Source organism: Carassius carassius, chromosome 7 (assembly GCF_963082965.1).
Source record: "Carassius carassius chromosome 7, fCarCar2.1, whole genome shotgun sequence".
Taxonomy (NCBI): Eukaryota; Metazoa; Chordata; class Actinopteri; order Cypriniformes; family Cyprinidae; genus Carassius; species Carassius carassius.
Window position 1 is genome coordinate 1,986,790 of NC_081761.1, and position 22,500 is coordinate 2,009,289.

Here is a 22,500-nt window from a genome sequence, read left to right on the forward strand (position 1 = left end):
TTCCATCAACATGTAACAAATCTTATAGAACCTTTTAACAGTAGTTCAATTGATTCAGATAATGCTCAATATACAGTATACTTTAACATGTCTATCTTATAAGACTTAAATGAAGTTATTTTTGTCCTGTTTTATAACCTCTCACAAGGTCCCACGTTTGATGTGTCCATCAGTTCAGACACAACGAGTGTGTTCCCCTGGGAAACTGTGAAGATGGAGTGTGATGTCAGTGTTAGCGGCACGTCTCTGACTACAGGCGAGTTACACACCTCTCTTTCTCATCCACACACAAATCAAATAAAGAAGACAGATGAATGCTAGTTAGGAATAACTTTACACTGCTGGTGTAAACTAATTATCAGTTGAAACATTTAGATTGTTATAGTTTGTTTCTTTAAACATAAGGTAAATCTTGTTCTATTAATGTTTAAAACATGAAGAAAATGGGCTCACCCTCAGGCCATCCAAAATGCAGATGAGTTTGTTTCTTCATCAGATTTGGAGAAATGTAGCATTGCATCAGTGTCTCAACAATGGATGCTCTGCAGTGAATGGGTGCCGTCAGAATGAGAGCTGATAAAAACATCACAATAATCCGCAGCACTCCAGTCCATCAGTTAATGTCTTATGCAGTGAAAAACTGTGATTGTGAGAAAAAAAATCCATCATTCAGACATTTTTTACATAAAAGTGTTGCTTCCAGCTAAAATATGAGTCCATAATCCATAACAAAGCTTCCTCCAGTACAAAAATTGCCATGTCTGAATCAGGAGAGAAATCTGCACAGATCAAGCACTGTTTACAAATGAAAACTTTTTCACGTTATTATAGATTAAACTCATCAGTTTGATGTTAAGAAAATTCTTAATGATGGATTTGTTCCATTTTATTTTCTTCTCAAGACATTAACTGATGGACTGAAGTGCTTGTGGATTATTGTGATGTTTTTATCAGCTGTTTGGAGTCCCATTCTGACGGCACCCATTCACTGCAGAGCATCCATTGCTGAGACACTGATGCAGTGCTACATTTCTCCAAATCTGATGAAGAAACAAACACAACACTAGTGAAAAACTCATCATTTTCATCCAATATATTGATGCCAAAACAAATCAAAATGAAGCATTACAGAAAAACATCACTTTGTCAAGGGATCACAGTAGAACTTTGAGTTCAAAACAGTTATTTTACTAAACTCAGCTCATTAATAAATAGGTTATATTATGTTATCAGCCTTACCTTGTTCATTAAACACTATCAGATGACGCTCATTCCTCTGCGACAGCTGAGAAACAAAATCATGCAAACTCTGTTCCTGAGATGTTCTACACTTCAGCCAAAGTCATCATGTTCACAGTGAGACCCAGATGAGATTTGTGCAGTAATAACAGATCAGCTAACAGCAGATGTGCTCGTGCCAGATCTTTGTTCTGAAAACAAGAGCTAGTCTGTGTAAGTGTGTGTGTGTGTGTGTGTGTGTGTGTGGGGGGGGGGGGTTAGAAGTTTCTATTCAAACATTTGATTCTGTAGTGTTGTATTTTTCACAGATCCTAAAGATCAGGCATTTATGGCTTCACTGAGTCATTCAGCACACTTGTTGATTTATTTCATCCATTTCCTTGTTTTACTTCCTTTAGGTGTGTTTACACGATGAAAGTTCATTTAATGTTCACGGTCGCTGTGATTTTGCCAAGTAAGACATGATCCTGGATCAACATTATTGTCCAAAAATATAAACTAAACCCAATCCCTACCTCTGAATCGAATCTTACCCATAATTTATTCCTAAAATCAGTGGGAAATAATAGCTGATTAAGAAGGGTGAAGAAGCACCTAACTCTGATTGTAAGCCTAAAACAGATATTTTCTGAAAAGTTATATCTCAATTCTGATTGGTTGATTGGAATGTCGTCCAGGATCAACAAGGATGTTGATCTAGGAGCATGTTGTACTTGGTGAAATCACGCTCGGCTAATGTTCACACTGTAGGAGCGATATGATCAAAACAATTAGAGTTTTGGTCCTCTTCATCATACAGAATATACTTTATATCTTAAAGGGATAGTTCACCCAAAAATTTTAATTTGATGTTTATCTGCTTACCCCCAGGGCATTTCTACAGTAAAACAAAAAAAAACTGAGATTTTTAGCTCAAACCGTTGCAGTCTATCAGTCTTATATTCTAAACGGATGGGAATTATGGCTAAAACATACAGTAAAAAATACTATCGCTTTAATTCAGACTCCTTGGCTCATGTGTGCTTTGAGAAAAGAGCAATAGGAGAAAAGGAGAGATTCGCCGTCACTTTTTATTTTGTTTCATGTCACAGTCTGAATGTTTTATAACCATAGTATGTTGGTGTGAACAAAATTAACAATAACATGCATTAATTTTTCAACATGATATTTAACTGTTTTGATAAATAAGTAGTCTATGTATTTGCAATGTATCAGTGAAACGCTATTATAGTTTATATTAATATTTTGAATTCGTTTTTAGACTTTCTGTTTTGTTGTAATTTTAGTTAAAATTTTAGTAATTGTATTGTGATATTTTAGCAGTTTTTTTATTTGTTATATTGATATAGGTCTTTATGCATTTTAATTTCAGTTTTAGTTTATTTTAAGTTAAACAAAATTTACAAAAATGATTAATGTTACCTTGACAACTAGTTGAAATAATTAAAGTTTCTTTTATTCCAGTAAACATTTATCTTATTTCTTTTTTATTTTAGGTTTAAGTTTTAGTTTTAAGTTTAGTAAACTATAATTAGTTTAGTTATATTAATATATATATATATATATATATATATATATATATATATATATATATATAAAATAAAAAAAAACATTGCGCTTGATAACGCAATACTCTACCACTTGAGCTACAGGAACACTATATATATATATATAAAACAAAAAAGTAAACTGATATATAATTATATTGTTTTATATATAATTAATATATATTATATCATCATATAATATACATTATATTAGCCTAATGTTTTGTTTTAAATAATTGACATGTTTTTAACGTTTTTTTTTTTCTTTTTTTCTTTTATTATTATTATTTTTATTAAAACAAAATATAGGTTTCAAAGGGATACTCCACCCTAAAATGAAGATGTTGTCATTAATCACTTACCCCCATGTCGTTCCAAACCCCTTAAAGCTCTGTTCGTCTTCGGAACACAATTTAAGATATTTTGGATGAAAACCGGGAGGCTTGTGACTGTCCCATAGACTTCCAAATAAATAACAGTGTCAAGGTCCAGAAAAGGTATGAAAAGACAAGATAAAGATAACCTTGACACTGTTATTTATTTGGCTTCTATGGGACAGTCTCAAGCCTCCAGGTTTTCATCCAAAATATCTTAAATTGTGTTCTGAAGATGAACAAAGCTTTTCAGGTTTGAAACGACATGGGGGTAAGTGAATAATGACAACATTTTCATTTTGGGGTGGAGTAACCCTTTAAGTTCAAATAGTCAAAGGAAAGGAAGGAAGTTAAATGACCAAGTTATCTTACAGTAACTTTCATTGAACTGAAGTATGAGGAAGTATTTCAACACCCCCAAAAAAAACAGGTTTCACCTTTATGATGACGGTTTTCTCTGGAAATATTTGTAACCTGTTGGAGGTTAAGTGTTGGTCAGAATGAGGCAATAAACCAGTCTTTAGGAGGACGTTAGTGCAATCTGACTCAGACGTGTCTGCGCTTGCCTTTATTGCAGCACAAACATAGAAATGAATGTTTAATGTTGGGAAAAGACTTCATAAACTGATGTCATGTGAAACTGGGTCACGCTGTGTGTGTTTTTCAGCGTGCAGCAACATGTCAAGCTGCCTCAAGATCAAGACGTCATGTGTTATAATTTATAATGCTGCAGAAATGCAATACACACACATATATATATATAGTTGTGATTTTGTTGTCTGATTAAAACTATTTGAGAACCGCACAAGGTAACATGCACAAACACAAGCCATTTATTTCAGAAATTCGCCTCAGGTGTGTTTATACTTCTGCATGACCTCTTATTTGTGAGTCTTAGTTTAGGACGCTTCATTAGGTATTTTTAAAATATATGCAGCTGCATTATAAGTTACCTAGTTTTGATTAATATCACATGCAGTCTTTGTGCATTAACCAGTACCAGAACAATCAAAGTTTATTTCAGCATAGAATAACAACTACAATATAATCTCACAATTCTGACCTTTCAGTTTTTTATATATATAATATGAACTCACAATTCAGACTTTCATGCATTTATGACTTTTTTTCCCCCTCAAATTCTTATTTTTTATTCATTTTTTATTTAGTAATTCTGACCTTTTTCATGTAATTCTGACATTTTTATCAAATTCAATATCAAATTTTCTTGCAGTTTTTGACTGAATTTATATCTTGCAATTCTAAATTTATATCTAACAAATCTGACGTTTTATTTCACAATTCTGAATTTATGTCTCATAATTCAGGCAATTTTTCCCCTTGCAAAATTTTCAAGCAATTATCTCACATTTTACAAAATGTATCATTTTCACTTTTTTAATCTTGTAAATGACATTTTTTCATTTAATATATATATATATATATATATATATATATATATATATATATATATATATATATATATATATATATATATATATATATATATATATATATATATATATATATATATATATATTTTACTTTATTTCAATTAATATTTTTTTAACTAGTTAACAATAACAACACTCTTAAGGACTGAATGACTGAATATAACTCTATGTGTTTAGTTGTGAGTTTGTGTGTATTGCAGTATTAGATCAGATCGTGTCTGTGCTGTAATACGAACAACTTTTCCTGGAGACAGCTCCTGCCGTGTTGTTTTATCTGTAAGGAAGCTTTAACTCATTGTAATCTATCATTCCTCTAATAGATCTCATTCTCGGCTGCTTTATTTCCTCCTAAGGCCAAAGTCTTGGCACATCAGTAACGCTGTAATCTCAGGGGATGAACAGCAAGTACTTCCCCTCGGCTGCAGGGCTTCATAACCATCTTTTGTCTTTTATGTAAGGCTCTGCATGTCTGCTGTCCCAGAAAAGAGCAGGTTTGAGTCAAGCTTCTGCATCTGTATCACCCTGATGTGCCTTTAGTACTTCCTCCAGACATCTTCATGATATACGGTTTAAGTGTCTGACAGCACACTGAAAGTCTAAGTTGCAAAATCAGCTTTCAATTTGGAATTTTCTCTGTCGGTCATGTGACTCTTTGTGCCATCGGTCAGATTTCCTTACTTCTGTTGAGGCTCGAGATGCTCTTTGAAAGATCTCAAATCATGCTGGAGGGTCTGATTATCACGGTTTATGTATTAAGAAAAAAGAAGGTGAAATCACGAAAATCAAGTAGGTTTTTTTTTCCATTTTTTTCTCAAATTGTCAAATTGTACGTTTTTTTTTTGTATAAAAATGTTTTTTTTTTATCTTATACATTTATATATTTTTTTAAAATACTATTTTTATTTATTTATATATTTTTGTTGCATAATTAATTTTAATTGTATATATTTTTATGTTGTATGTTTTATACAAACATATTTGTTTATGTTATGTTATGTTATATGTTTCCCTTTTAATACTGTAAAGATGCTTTGACACAATCTGCATTGTAAAAAGTACTATATAAATAACTGTAAATATGTATGAAAATTGCTTATAATTTCTAATATTTGTTTAAAATATTTTACATTAATATATTTATTTTTACTATGCGTTTGATATAATCTTTTATAATAAATTGTAATATATAGTAATAAAATAATATAATTTAATTTATAAAATGATTTAATTACTAACAAATTATATAAATAAATAAATTCTGTAATTATTTATTATTATTACACACATGCATATATAATTTGCTTTTATACATTTATTTGTATATTTTATATATACATTTTTATATATTTCTAAATATTATATATTTATTATCGATATTATTTAATAAAAAAAAATCGTATTTGTCAGTGAGTTTTGTTTCTCCTCAGCTAAGGAAAAAAAACACATCCTGAGGTGGTCACAGTTATTTAATTTGATAAAGATTATGAAGACAAATGGAATAATGAACATTTTAATTTCACAATTGTGTCATAGAAGAAATTATTTTGAATAGGCCTTTACATTCGGAGGACTGACATGTGCGTTTAAAGGATTGGTGACCCTTGCACAAATCATTCAGGTTAAGCACATTAAATTGAATGCCTTTGCGCTATACATAAGTCCCTCGGGCCAGATGTGTGCTCGTATCCATCAAGGCCTGCTCCGCTCCTGCTGCTGACCCTTCCTCATTACTGTGAGTCAAGCTCCACACACATTAGCTCAAGATGGACACGGGATCGAGGAGATCGTGGGAGGAGTAATAGAGCCTTAGCATTGAGTCTCGCTATCTGAAACGACTCCATACGTCATGAAGATAAAGCGCTGCCATTACCGTTTTATCATTTCCATTATCGTCCACTGATTAGATGCGAGCATCATTGTTGCTAGTGTTCACTCTCAAAAAACACTTTCAGATTTATTATTTTTACAAACATGCAAAATGATGAAAATAAGACTATTTGGCGTCCAAGGATTTCTTGCATGCTGGTCAAACTTGAGCGCTGGGTTTATAATTAACCACATTACCCATAATCCTCTGACGACCTCACAGAATAACTGTAATTAGCAGGATATCGGAAGTGTCTCAAATCTATTGTGCTCCAGGTCGGTGCACTTTTGTTCTCTTTATATCTTCCCCACCGTATTGAAAAATCACCAGTGAGGTCTGTAGTAACAGATTAAATTCAGTCTCCTGCTTCTCTGATGTTTCTCCAGTGATGTCACATACATCTCAGTGTGCTTGCGTTCATTTTATAAGCTCTGTATTCTCACTTTGTCCATTATTGACTATTATGTTTGTTTTTTTATTATTTCTCTGAAGGAATATGTTAGGAGAAATAGCTGAGAAGTTGATTATTGAAAGAAGTATACATAGAATTTTTTGATTATTTATATGTCTCCCTGGAACACAAAAAAATACACTTAAGACTGGTTTTGTTTGTGCATTTAATTTTACCTAAATGTGGGCCCTCATTCATTAATTTCTGCATTTATTTCTGAATTTGGCCATTCATTTGTTCATGCATTTATTTAAGCATTTGTGCATTTTATTTATGTATGCATTTATTTATTTGTGCATATATTATAAATATATTGTGTTTATTTATTTATGCATTTATGCACTTGTTTTTTCATTTATCTGTGCATATATTTGTGCATTTATTCTTTCATGCATTTATTAATGAATTGATCTGAACTGATTCTTCTATTAAAACTAGTTCATTATATTAGCTGTAAATCTGGTTAAATCATAATTTTACAGGGGTATTAGGGTTAACAGCATTCTCAGGTATGCGTCATGACTTCTTGAACTATGAAAGAGAGATAACAGTTTCATCAAAGCTAATGTCCTGCAATGTTTGGTGGGTTTTTTTCATTTTCTCATTCATTGTCTAGGTCTGTGTAATGGGGAGAGGGCCGTTGTGTTCAGGTCTTTGAGTCAGCGCGTGGGTTTGACAGCAGTGGGCCGTCGTACAGTCAGTCTAATTGCTAGTTTGGGACCATCGTGGCTTTATAGTCGTCTCTTTCACTCTTTCTCTGCTCATAGATGTGCATTCCATTGCCGTTCCAGTGATGGGAGACAGAAAGCGTTATTTTTATAGGACATGCCACATCTTCTAATTGATCTTTAGTTCTTTGAACCAGCATGTTTTAGTGAGAAATGGAGCTGCAAGAAATGGAGCTGAAAGATTTGCAATTTGATGAGATCTTGGCATGACCTCCATAATAATAAGCTATGCAAGAACAAAAAAAGTGGTAGAGGATCCTTAAATAAATGCATGTTAAAGGAAAGTTGTTTTTTTTAGATTTGCAGTCCTAAACATATGTCCTCAATAGTAATATTTTTTAATCTAGAGACATTTTTATGTGCTTTTTATGCTCCATATGGTGGTAGATTAGAAACGTAATATCTTCTTATTACACTATGTTATTGTATTATGTTGAGAAGGAAGACTCCCTGTACACATGCTTAAGTTAAGCTTGCTTTATTTATCTGTGTCTGTTTATTTATGCATTTATTTACACATTTATACAATTATTTATTAATGCACTTTACACATTTATACATTTACAGTATACATGGGTTTATGTATGCATTTATTTATACATTTTTGCTTATGCTTTTATTCATGCATTATTTCTGCTATATTTACACATTTGTTTACTCATTTATTTATTTATGCATTTATTAGAGTTCATTAAATGCATTATTTACACATTTAAACATATATTTTAATTTATGCATTCATTTAGGTATTCATGCACTTTGAAGGAGTTTATTAAATACATGATTTATGCCTTTATTTATTTTTGATTTACTGCTTTTTTTGCAGTGCATATGAATCATTATCTTGTGATTTCTTCCCCATCAGATGATGTAGCGTACGAGATGAAGTGGTTTCTGAGTCGTCTGAAGGGATCAAACAGCCCGTCCCTGCTAGCCAGTATGGACCGCTGGGGTGTTGTGCACAAGGCTCCTCGCAATGACAGCAGCGACTGCAGCCTGGAGCGCCTGGGACCCAGAAGATTCGTCCTGAACATCCACAGCACACAGGACAGTGACGCGGGTGACTATTACTGCACCGCAACACCCTGGATCCGCTCGACCTCCACCAGAGTCTGGAGCAAAACACCGGAGATCCTCTCACAGAAAGTCTTTCTTAGTGTAAAGTTTGCATGTGAGTAATAAAGTCCACAGAATTGCTAAATGTAACCCTCAAACCAAGTCATGCAAGTTTCACAAGCTTTTATACGTTAATGGGAGGCTGCCAGCATTTGATTCTCGTTCCCACGACAAAATTGCATTTATCCGAAACTTCTCGGTGCGTGTTAGAGCATGCATGTGTAATATTAAGAAATCTTGTGCATTTGTTTGAAATAGTCTAGCAAAATGTGTCATTGTCATCTTTCAGGGAATCTTTCAAAACCTGTATGATTTCCTTTCTTCCATAATTCTTTTTCATACACCAGTAATGCACAGTGAATCTGTCAAGCTCCAATAAGACCAGAAAACACCATAAGTCATAACTTCAATCCATGTGACTTTTTCCAAGTCTTATGAATATGATAGAAGACTGAAAATATGATAGAAGAATTAAGTAATTTTTCACAGAAAATGTCCTGTCTATGAAGCTATGAAAGCTATGAAATTTGCTTTAATAACTTTGTGCCTGTACAAAATATGGATTTATTTATTATGCGTTTATTTGTGCATTTACTTATTTATATGTGCTTTATTATATTTATTTTTTATTAATGCATTTATTTATTTGTGCAGCTATTTACATATGGATTTATTTATGCATGTATTATTTATGGATTTACTATATACACATTAATGCATTCATTATTATTTGAGCGTGTTTATTCATATCTTTATGCATTTACATAATTATTTCTTTATTAGACATTTATATAATTGTTTATATTCGTTCTTTAAAAAGAATTATTTTGTGGATATTCACTAACTTTTGTGTAAGTGTGTATATTTTTGTTTGGTTTCAGTGTGGGACTCGATGAAGCTGCCTTTGCTGTACGGCGTCTGTGCTTCTGTGACTGTAGGCGTCGTTTCTCTCGTCCTGGGCCTGGTCTGTGCTCACTGCTGCTGTAAAACCACTACACCTACCCCACGCTCTCGCGACAAACTCATGGAGCTGGAGATGGATTGACAAAGACAGTACAGTTGTCCCCTGCCGAACTGGACGGCGTGGTGACAACTGATGAACGCTGGGAAGCGTCCCGTGATGATATGCACCACCTGGAAGGAGAAACTACAATCTCAGAGGAAAAAAAAGCTGAATCAGAGTCAACGACTAGGGCGAAATACTCAAAAATTGCACTAACCACATTCTTATATCAGCTGGGTACACGATTTGTTGGATTAATGAACGTTTCGTCATTGAAACAGGAAGAGATACCTGACAAGATCCGTGTAGGATTTGACAGATTGAAGGATTATATTACTCTACATCAAGCTCCAAAGAGATCGTCTGCTTCCAGATCAGGGTTTAAAGACACTCGTTTCTACCATGATTCTTCTGAGTTTGGTGCTACTCTCTTTTTGCAAGACACGGGAGGAGCTGAACCCATGTCACAATGTGAAAGATGGTGTTTTATCTGTGATTCTGTGTTGTAATGTATGTACCGTTCAGTTTTGTTCTCCAACCCGTCCAGAGTTTACCAGCTCTGACCAACCCATCTCTCTAAAAGCGAACTAGTCAACCATTACCAGCTGGTTGACTGCGATGCGATGGGCGGTCACACTAGATTTGAGTATATGATGTTTAAAAAAAAAGTTTTTTGAATAAGTAGTATTTTTTTAATAAATAATACATTTCTAATATTAAAATATATCATCTTCTCCTGTTTCCAGTGACAATACAACCCATGTTTCGGGTTAACACATCTGTTTAGCTAGGCCTAGTAATACCCCAGAACAACCTTCCAGAACTCCAGAATTGATCAGCAATTCTGCAGCAATAACTTTAAAAATGTTACAACTATCTAGCAAGATTGGAGCAGTCGTGTCCTAATGGTTAGCGAGTCAGACTTGTAACCCGAAGGTTTGAGTCTCAGATCCAAGGTGAGGGGAGTGAATAACCCTCAATACCACGACTGAGGTGAGACCCTTGAGTAAGGGACCAAACCCCCAACTGCTCCAACGCAAAAATATGGCTGCCCACTGCTCTGGGTCTGTGTTCATGGTGTGTGTGTGTGTGTGTTCAAAAATTCCAAGTATGTGTCACCATACTTGGCCACATGTCACTTCACATTTTAGGAAACACTTTGACCATAATAGCAACCAACCAAAGTACCATGAAAATTGAATACTATAGCAAACAAGTGCATCGTAGCAACAGCTTAAAATTAGCTTCAAAATTTATAAAAACAACCTGGATAGAAACACCATTGCAACGACCTACCAACAATCTACTGTAGCAAAGACCAGAACATCCTAAAACCACCTTGAACATTGTAACAACCACCTAGAACACCAAAGCAATTGCATAAATATACCCTAGCAACCTCCTAAAACAATCTAATGTAGCAAAGACCAAGAGCATCCTAGCAACTACATAGAAATGTCCTAGCAACTACCTAAAACTTAAACATACACCAAGAGCATCCTAGCAACTACATAGAAATGTCCTAGCAACTACCTAAAACTTAAACATACACCAAGAGCATCCTAGCAACTACATAGAAATGCCCTAGCAACTACCTAAAACTTAAACATACACCAAGAGCATCCTAGCAACTACATAGAAATGTCCTAGCAACTACCTAAAACTTAAACATACACCAAGAGCATCCTAGCAACTACATAGAAATGCCCTAGCAACTACCTAAAACTTAAACATGCACCAAGAGCATCCTAGCAACTACATAGAAATGTCCTAGCAACTACCTAAAACTTAAACATACGCCAAGAGCATCCTAGCAACTACATAGAAATGCCCTAGCAACTACCTAAAACTTAAACATACGCCAAGAGCATCCTAGCAACTACATAGAAATGTCCGAGCAACTACCTAAAACTTAAACATACACCAAGAGCATCCTAGCAACTACATAGAAATGTCCGAGCAACTACCTAAAACTTAAACATACACCAAGAGCATCCTAGCAACTACATAGAAATGTCCGAGCAACTACATAAAACTTAAACATACACCAAGAGCATCCTAGCAACTACATAGAAATGTCCTAGCAACTACCTAAAACTTAAACATACACCAAGAGCATCCTAGCAACTACATAGAAATGTCCTAGCAACTACCTAAAACTTAAACATACACCAAGAGCATCCTAGCAACTACATAGAAATGTCCTAGCAACTACCTAAAACTTAAACATACACCAAGAGCATCCCAGCAACTACATAGAAATGCCCTAGCAACTACCTAAAACTTAAACATACACCAAGAGCATCCCAGCAACTACATAGAAATTCCCTAGCAACTACCTAAAACTTAAACATACACCAAGAGCATCCTAGCAACTACATAAAAATGTCCTAGCAACTACCTAAAACTTAAACATACACCAAGCGCATCCTAGCAACTACATAGAAATGTCCTAGCAACTACCTAAAACTTAAACATACACCAAGCGCATCCTAGCAACTACATAGAAATGTCCTAGCAACTACCTAAAACTTAAACATACACCAAGCGCATCCTAGCAACTACATAGAAATGTCCTAGCAACTACCTAAAACTTAAACATACACCAAGAGCATCCTAGCAACTACATAAAAATGTCCTAGCAACTACCTAAAACTTAAACATACACCAAGCGCATCCTAGCAACTACATAGAAATGTCCTAGCAACTACCTAAAACTTAAACATACACCAAGCGCATCCTAGCAACTACATAGAAATGTCCTAGCAACTACCTAAAACTTAAACATACACCAAGGGCATCCTAGCAACTACATAGAAATGTCCTAGCAACTACCTAAAACTTAAACATACACCAAGCGCATCCTAGCAACTACATAGAAATGTCCTAGCAACTACCTAAAACTTAAACATACACCAAGAGCATCCTAGCAACTACGTAGAAATGCCCTAGCAACTACCTAAAACTTAAACATACACCAAAAGCATCCTAGCAACTACATAGAAATGTCCTAGCAACTACCTAAAACTTAAACATACACCAAGCGCATCCTAGCAACTACATAGAAATGTCCTAGCAACTACCTTAAACTTAAACATACACCAAGAGCATCCTAGCAACTACATAGAAATGTCCTAGCAACTACCTAAAACTTAAACATACACCAAAAGCATCCTAGCAACTACATAGAAATTTCCTAGCAACTACCTAAAACTTAAACATACACCAAGAGCATCCTAGCAACTACATAGAAATGTCCTAGCAACTACCTAAAACTTAAACATACACCAAGAGCATCCTAGCAACTACATAGAAATGCCCTAGCAACTACCTACAACAATCTACTGTAGCAAAGACCATGCCTGTAGCCAGCTATGAGGTCACTGAGGTCTGGACTATCCATCCCTAACTCTATAGTAAAGTATTAATATGGTATCATTTAACAGTGTTCATCCTTCCAAAACAGAAAACATATTTAACAAACATCTACATCCTTGTCTCTTTTAAAGTGTTCAGTGTATAGAATAACCCATTTTGAACTTAGGTAGAGAGAGGAACATGAAAGTCTTCCCACACACCTCGCGATCACACGAGTATGAATGAAAGCTATAGTGTCTAGTGTGGCCGCCCCTCGAACGGATGATGTATCGGCTCATTGACTCCTACAGACGAGTCACATGGAGGTCAGGGTTTGCTTAGGTTGAATCTGTGCCTTGGGCCTGGTCTTGAAGCTCCGCTAACAGCTCGGCCCTCCGTTCTTCACCTCCACCGTCACATCACGGAGCAAATAGAGCTGAAACTCAATACTGTGCATTAGGGCCAAGAGACCCCCAGAACAAGCACTTTCCTCTGCAGTGACGCCTCAAGGGCATCGGCTGACCCTTTTCTGCTTTGTCTGCATCTGAGGGTCTTTGTCTCCACTCCTGGAGCTATGGGCTAACAGTGCTGAAAAAAATTAATAAATAAAATAAAAATTCTCCTGTGAATCTTCCATATGGAAATTTACAGTGTTTGTGCTCAGCAAACATTCTGGTGTGGATTTATTTTCAGCCTCTTTTTCTCTGTAGTAAACAGCTGTTAATTCAGACCATTTAAACTTTATTTTCTAGGTCTTTTCAGTCTTGAGAGTGCTTCTGTATTTGGGTTTTGTAACGTTTATACTTTTTAAGAAAATTAAGATTGAAGTTTAAAACTGTTCCATTGAAAATGACTGTTGATATCAAACTGAATTGCAGTTGGTCATTGTTATTTTTATTTTATTTTTTCGTACTGAATTATGATTGGTGTAAGATTGTGTTATTGACTGGGTTGTTGAGTAAAAAAATTCTAGTTATGTGGTTCAACTGATTAAAGAGTGGTTACACTAGATAATAAGCATGCAAAATTATTACAGAAATATTTTAGAAGGAATATGGACAACAGGATGTGATGTCATGGTCCAGTGCTTTTGTTTAAAAAAATAAAATATAAATAATATTAATAAATTTAAAATGTTATGATATAATTTGCGTCATCTTGCATATTTGCATATTAAATTGTTTTTGTTTCATGCATCTCTATATTATTTTTATTTTAATTTTATTTTTTTATAAGTCTCTTCTGCTCACCAAGGCTACATTTATTTGAACAGAGAAACAGTAAAAATTGTGAATTATTACAATTTAAAACAGCTGTTTTCTATGTGAATATCTGTTAAAATCTAATTTATTTCTGTGATGTGCAGCTTTTTTAACATTATTTCTCCAGTCTTCAGTGTCACATGATCTTCAGAAATCATTCTTATATGATGATTTACTGCTCAAGAAACATTTCTGATTATCAATGTTGAAAACAGTCGTGCTGCACAATATTTTTGTAGAAGCCTCAATACTTTTGCAGGATTAGAAAATAGAAAAAAAAAACAGTTTTCTTTTAAATAGAAATGATTGTAACTGTTGAAATGTCATTATGAAAACCTCAATAATACGTAATTCGGACTGAATTCTATATGATAGTGCCATATATTTCTATGCATGTGTCAAATACCTCTATGGCGCTCAAAGGAAATCATTGTTATTATCTTTTTGCACTCGCTGGGACACTCGTCTGCTGTAATTGCTGCTGATTGGCTGTGTGGGACTGGAAAGACGTTTGTCACTTCTGACGGGAAATTTGTAGTCTGTGTGTTGCAGCATGTTCTACTGTACTTTCCTCTTCTTTTTTTCTTTTTTTCTTTTTTTTAGCTGCAGTATGTCGCTCTTCTCGAGTTCGCTCTCACGTATATGTGTTATTATATTTGCAGTTCTGCTCTTGAGGCATCCCTGAAGCTCATTCAGAAACATTTATATTTCCCTTTCAAAGCATCACAGAAATTATTCTGGAACAGCAATTGTAGTAAAATGGTACTTTTATGTGGTACGGAATCATAATCATAAACGTGCCATGGCATTTTTTAAAACACTGTAGTATTGTATTGCTAGGAGAGTGTCACCTCAAATATTCGGTCTTGGCTGTTTTCATTCGCTCTTTGTCAACCTCCTGGGACGTGTGTGGATGTTCCTGGTAAAAGGTCATTAGCTCATAAACGCCGTTTCATTTTCCAGTGTGGCCTCCAGTGCCCTGTAAAGTCCTGCAGCTCTCCGGGCCGAGGGGTAAAATAAGGGCAGGAGTGTTATGAGAACATCACTCTCTGCTCCTCAGTGTAAATATTAAAGTGCTCAGAGAGACAGAGGAATCTTTTGGTATTTCGTCAATGTCATGGTAACAATGTAAACTGACCGGGGTGAGAAACCGTGGAGTGGAACGGAGCGAGGGCACAGGCTTACATTGAACGTATCAGTCTCCGTGCCAACATATATTGTGCATATTTATGAATATAATTGCACAACATGCACATATGTATAAAAATAGATTTAATTTCATGTTTTCGGAATAAAAAAAATCTATCTGTCTATCTATCTTTAAAAATTAAACAATTCAATTCAGTTTAAGTTCATTTGTATAGCACTTTTACGATATAAATCATTGCAAGGCAACTTTACGTTTCTACAATATTTAGTAGTAGCTTAATTGGTGATCAGTTTATGTCCATATGATAGGCCTTTTCAGAAAAATTTATACAAGATGTTGTCAACCAGACGATGAACACTATTAACAGCAATTATTATGTGATTTCATAGTAGCAATATTTGTTAGTTCTGTATGTTGTTTCAGGGTTAGCATCATCTGAGGTCTTCTGAGGGTCAGCATCATCTCTTCTCAGGTGTTCTGGATCCAGACTGGAGCTTGTGTAAATCCTAGTTACATCCGTGGCAAAACAGAGACAAAAAATAGAGACATAATTAGCGTAGCTGCTGTTTCAACAAAGTAAAATTTATTAGTTTAACCCAAGCTAAAGAATAAGAATACGCATTTGATCAGATACAACTGCAGTCACAAATTATGAGATTCATTATTCGAATGCTTGGCAAAAGAGATGTGTTTTTAATCTAGATTTAAATAGAGAGAGTGTCTAATCCCCGAACATTATCAGGAAGGCTATTCCAGAGTTTGGGAGCCAAATGTGAAAAAGCTCTACCTCCTTTAGTGGATTATAAGGCTAGTTAGGTACGCAGGAGCTAAACCATTTAGGGCCTTATAGGTAAGTAATAATAATTTGTAACTGATACGGAACTTAATAGGTAGCCAGTGCAGAGACTGTAAAATTTGGTTAATATGATCATATTTTCTTGACCTGGTAAGGACTCTAGCTGCTGCATTTTGGACTACCTGTAGCTTGTTTATTGACGAAGCAGGACAACCACCTAGAAGTGCATTACAATAGTCCAGTCTAGAGGTCATGAAAGCATGAACTAGCTTTTCTGCATCAGAAACAGATAACATGTTTCGTAGCTTGGCAATGTTTCTAAGATGGAAGAATGCTGTTTTTGTAACATGGGAAATATGGTTTTCAAAAGACAAGTTGCTGTCTAATATAACAGATTTTTGACTGTAGAGGAGGTAACAGTACATCCGTCTAGTTGAAAATTGTAGTCTTTGAGATTCTGTGTACTGTTTTTTGCTCCAATATCTTATCCGAATTTAATTGGAGAAAATTATTTGTCATCCAATCTTTTACATCTTTAACACACTCTGTTAGCTTAGATACTTTAGAAGTTTCAACTGGTCTCGTTGAGATATACTATAGTTGAGTATCATCAGCTTAACAGTGGAAACTAATCCTGTATTTTCAAATAATATTATCAAGGGGCAACATGTATGTTGAAAATAGAAGAGGACCTAGGACAGATCCTTGTTCCACTCCATATTTTACTGGTGATAAATGAGATGACTCCCCATTTAAATAAACAAAATGGAAGCGATCGGACAGGTAGGATCTAAACAATATATTGTAAAGTCAAGTCTAGTCAAGTCACCTTTATTTATATAGCCCTTTAAACAAAATACATTGCGTCAAAGCAACTGAACAACATTCATTAGGAAAACAGTGTCAATAATGCAAAATGATAGTTAAAGGCAGTTCATCATTGGATTCAGTGATGTCATCTCTGTTCAGTTAAATAGTGTCTGTGCATTTATTTGCAATCAAGTCAACGATATCGCTGTAGATGAAGTGACCCCAACTAAGCAAGCCAGAGGCGACAGCGGCAAGGAACCGAAACTCCATCGGTGACAGAATGGAGAAATAAATCCTTGGGTGAAACCAGGCTCAGTTGGGGGGCCAGTTCTCCTCTGACCAGACGAAACCAGTAGTTCAATTCCAGGCTGCAGCAAAGTCAGATTGTGCAGAAGAATCATCTGTTTCATGTGTGTAAAGTATGTTGGAAACCAAAGATACATACCGTGGAAGACAATAGCTACGGTCAAATGTTTGTTTACCAAAATATTTCAAAATATATTCTCAGTTCAGCAGAAAAAAAATAAGAAATTCCCTCATATTTGGAACAACTTCAGAGTAAATGATGACAGAATGTTCGTTTTTGGATGAACTGTCCCTTCTTAGCAAAGATATTTAAAAACAATTAAGAATAATTCAAATACTTAGGAAAAAGGTATTTTAAAAATCAAATAAAGCTAATGAAGCCAGTTTTGACAAAAATATTATATGCAATTTTTCAGATAACAACAACACAATCAAAATCAATGTTTTTTTTTTTAAAAGACTTGCACTTCTTAAAAACATTTTTAGTTGTTGTCTGTTTGTTTTTTGTGAATGTGGCCCCTGGACATGTTCTTGACATGGAGACTGTCACATGCACAGTTTATATTAGTGGAAAAATACCGTCAGGATCACTGACATAAATTTACACTGACACTGTTGGATCGATGTGCCTGTGTACAAACAGGTCCAGTTCTCCTTGTAAGGCAGTCTGCTGCTCAGGGCACAAATCCATCCATCATCAACCAGCGATGCCAGCTTCTCAGACGTTGGCTGTGCTCATGTGCTCAGGATTCTCCACAGTCGGTCTGATACATACACTTTCCATGCCAGACTGAAAATGCTGCTTTAAATCTTAAAACTTATGATTTGCACAATATTGTTTATTGCATACTGCACAGTATACACTGTTTTTAGAGTATATAATATTTCAGTGATATAGCATGCTATGCTGATGCCACATGCATGTTTAATTCATCAAGTGATATGCACTTATCAACTTTTTTCATACAATTTAGTATCAAAACGCATGTAAATACAAAATATTGTCATGGCTTTTCACATTAAGCTTAATCCTGGTTATTGTTGTTCTAAACCTGCTTTTAACCCTGGATGAAAAAACATTTCACAATTATTTCGATTTTTTGTGTTTTTGCTTTTTGTTTTTATTAGTGCTGTCAAACCATAAATCACATCCAAAATAACAGTTTTTGTTTACATAATATATGTGTATTGTGTATATTTATTATGTATATATAAATACACACACATAGAGTGTGTACATGTATAAACACACACACACATACACACACACACACACACACATATATATATATATATATATATATATATATATATATATATATACTCTATATATACTGTATATATATATATATATATATATATATATATATAAACATAATATATTTTTCTTAAATATATTCATGCATGTGTCTGTATTTAAATATACATAATAAATATACACAATACACATATATTATGTAAACAAAAACTTTTATTTTGGATGTGATTAATCTGGATTAATCGTTTGACAGCATTAGTTTTAATTAAATTTATGGTGTAGTAAATCATCAAATAATCTACCTTAATTATACAACGTTACCATATTTCGATAACAACAATACTTAAATAGCTTTATCATCAATGACAAAAAAATAATTTCATTAATTTCAACAAATTTATTATACAGATGCATACTCCATTCCAACCTAAATGTTTTCTCACAAACACCCCCAACTCAGAAACTCTGAGCTTAAAGAACGTTCAGTATTTCCCACTCGGAATTGTCTTTTCATTCTTTTTCAAATCTATCTACTTGTTTTCATTTTATTTATTATATAAGATGACCCTCTAAATACCATAATTTTCTATTCTTTTGCTAGGCCTATTCTATTGATTTGTTTTCTTTTTATTTATAAAAAAAATGAAATTGACCCAATAACACCAGCGTTTTCTCTTCTTTTTCTATTCTATCTACTTGTACTTGCATTAGACTAACCTGGACTAAGCCTAACAGCACTTACATATCGTTGCTCTTTTGTTAGTGTTGATTGCTTCTACTATCTCCAGTTGTTAGTCGCTTTGGATAAAAGCAACTGCTAAATGATTGTAAATGTAACTGACCCTTGAGCTCGAAACTGAATAATAGTTTGTAATGACGACTTTCTGCGGTTATAAAATACCTTCTGATGTTCATTCACGTTTATTTCATGTTATGACTAGGTAAGAGGAAGATATGATCAGTTAACCTGCCGCTTGAACAGAAATCTGTCACAACACATTTCTTTATTTGTCACGCCGTTTACATGCATTCAACTCATAAATATGATATTTTTGATATGACTTGAATGCACCATTAGAATGTTATGGGCCAGTCCAGACTATGACAGACAGCCAATAGCATGCTTTGGACATTCACAGAAACACCATGCATTGTATAAACAGTCATTTCAGCTTTTTACCTTTATAGTTCACCGAAAACTGCATTCAGGAAAAACTCTATAGTACAGTCTGCAGAATGTAATATGAGGATTCACAATTCTAGATCCATTATGTAAACAGGTCAATGGCAAGGACACCACAAAAATGCTAATAAGACCTGCAGACTCTTTCACAGACTCTAATGACGCATCTCCATAGCTATTAACATCGCTAATCTGGCAAAAAAAAAAAAATGTAGGCTAAATTCATAACACGCCAGTAAATGACAGAAAACTAGGGAATGATGGCAGATTGGACATCTTTCTAGCAATGTACTCAATATTTTGTATTCTTTTGTAATGAAACGTTATTGTAGATTTGCTTCTTTTGCTACTGGAGCAAATGGGAATGTGTAAATTATATTTGTTGTATAGTTACCACTAATAAAAATGCACTCAACTATGATGACTTTCACTTCTGAAAATCAGCAAAATGTAAAAGGGCATATAATCTGTACTAATCTTATGAGATTAATCTTGTGAATTTTGACCGATACTGTAGGTACACAAAACTGGATTAAAATCTAGTTTGTTAAAATATTGCAGGTAATGTCAATCCCAGTTCATTCTTTGGAAAGGCAATGCATTGCATTATGGGCTGCAGTATTTCACACAGAGGGCTGTGGTTGCAGCATATTTCTGTAAATGCAGAAAACATGGTGCTGCACAAAACATGCGTGCAGTGAAGCTTTCAGTCTAAAATAAGACAACACACAGCCTACACCAAATTCAAATTAAATATATTAAGCCACTGAAACTATCATAACAGATGAGCAAAATATCGTTCAGATTGTGTAGTCGAGTAGAGAGTTTTGGGATCCATTCAAGACAGCAGAAGGATCCTCCACAGAGAACTTCATGCACAAAACCACTCTAAACATCCTTCCTGACAATATACAACACTCAGCGCACAGTGAACTCTTTCCAAACAGACAGGGCAGCCCACACATAAAATCAAGCCATAAACTCTTTTCTAAAGGCCAGCCAAGATGTCAACATTTGTGTTAGAAGCGATGGGATTTGTAGACTAGGTTTCTACAGCATATATCTGTTGAAACATGTCTGCTTATATTTTAATACAAATCATTTCCACGACCCGTCTTAGAATAGAGAAACAGTTGAGCAGCATTTGATGACACTAGCTTTGATATTCTAATGCACTGACGTTCAGACATATTTAAGTGTGTCGTCTCAAGCCGGTGTGTAAATGTCTTTTAGTCTGTAGCTTCAAATAATGTCAGCAATCATTTTCTAAGATGTTCATTTAAGGATTAAAGTGACTGACGGTTTAAAAGTCCAACTTTAAATATCAATGACATCAACTCTGCATTTATCCGTGGAGTAAACTGACAGTGTCACACACACTTGAAATAAAATGGACCTTTGCTGCATTTTGCTGAAATCTCTTTAATATCTGTTGTTTCTCATAGACTGCAATAAAATGAAATGCAAACTGATGTAAGGCCAAAGTAATCTCACATGCTTTTCAACAATGTATCAAACTGTGCTCAGAATTATCAATATAATCAAAAGACATCAGTATGAACTCAAATATTTCTCATCAAATGATCTCAGCAGCTATGCATATTCATTGTATTGCTCTATACTCTTTACTGTATGACAGCTAGTGACTCATTTAGGTCTATTTTTATTAATTTGAGGAGAAATGTTTGAGACAAAAACATAACCGAGACCGTTAGTTATTAATAACTAAAACTATTTAAAAAAATATGTATTTTTAAAGCTAAAAAATAAAGTCAAAGTCATCATATTAATAAATGCTTTAATCATATATAAATAATTCATAAATAACATTGCCAATAAATGACCTGAGCCTTGAAAAAGTGATGTCTGAGCCATAAAATCTGAGTTGATTTCATATATTGGCATCATGTATGCAATGCATATACGTTTATCTCCTCCACTCTGCTTTGAAAGCATTTCTTTATGTGTTTTTGTTTCCCAAAATAGTCTGATGAGCTCCATTTGTGTCCAACATGTCCTCCTCTCATCATATAATATATGAACATTGCCGTCCGATCATTAGCGTTCATGATGTGTCTCCTGGAGGCACGTCTTATCAGCACGTTTAGCGCAGAAACTCTTGTGTCATCGCAAAGCAGAGACTGTGTGCTTTCATCATAACTTGTGTGACTAAAATAGCATGTCCTCATTATTGTAGCGTATGAATGTTTTGCGGTCTGCACCACATGAAGCAAACGCTGTCCTCTGTAACAGCTCACCGGTGCAGTGCGGCTCTAAGGAGGAAGCACTCTTTTATTCAACCGTGTTCACATGTTCAGCCTGTCGAGCTCTAGTGGCTGTCATTGACCTACAAAGAATCAAAGTCATTGTGTTTCCAGCGCTTGCAGCTGGATGAATCCATTTCATCAACCAGCTAGTAAAGAAAATAAGAAAATGTGAGTGCTGCCAAAAGAGCTGGTTGTCAGGGGGACACTATGCAGTTGATAGAGCATTCTCTGCGTGGTTGCCGATATGTTTTGGGATAGAAATGTCCATATGATTGCTAAAGTGCTTGAATGGTTGCAGATGTTGGTATGAGGTTCCTATGAAGTTCTGAGTG

The 22,500-nt window shown here is 34.6% G+C and overlaps 2 protein-coding genes across 2 annotated transcripts in view; one reads left to right on the forward strand and one right to left on the reverse strand.

Annotated features, from left to right (window-relative positions):
- Positions 1-10,505, forward strand: part of LOC132143361 (prostaglandin F2 receptor negative regulator-like) — a 38,845-nt gene extending 28,340 nt beyond the window's left edge. The window contains exons 7-9 of the mRNA XM_059553516.1: positions 149-256; positions 8,526-8,831; positions 9,658-10,505. Coding sequence (XP_059409499.1) covers positions 149-256; positions 8,526-8,831; positions 9,658-9,821 — 578 coding nt within the window. The 3' untranslated portion in view covers positions 9,822-10,505. The remainder of the gene's footprint in view (positions 1-148; positions 257-8,525; positions 8,832-9,657) is intronic.
- Positions 10,506-15,937: 5,432 nt separating this feature from the next.
- The window catches only part of LOC132143360 (uncharacterized), a 121,464-nt gene continuing 114,901 nt past the window's right edge, over positions 15,938-22,500 (reverse strand). Inside the window, exon 2 of the mRNA XM_059553515.1 lies at positions 15,938-16,054. The gene's annotated coding sequence lies outside the window, so the exon portion shown is untranslated. The remainder of the gene's footprint in view (positions 16,055-22,500) is intronic.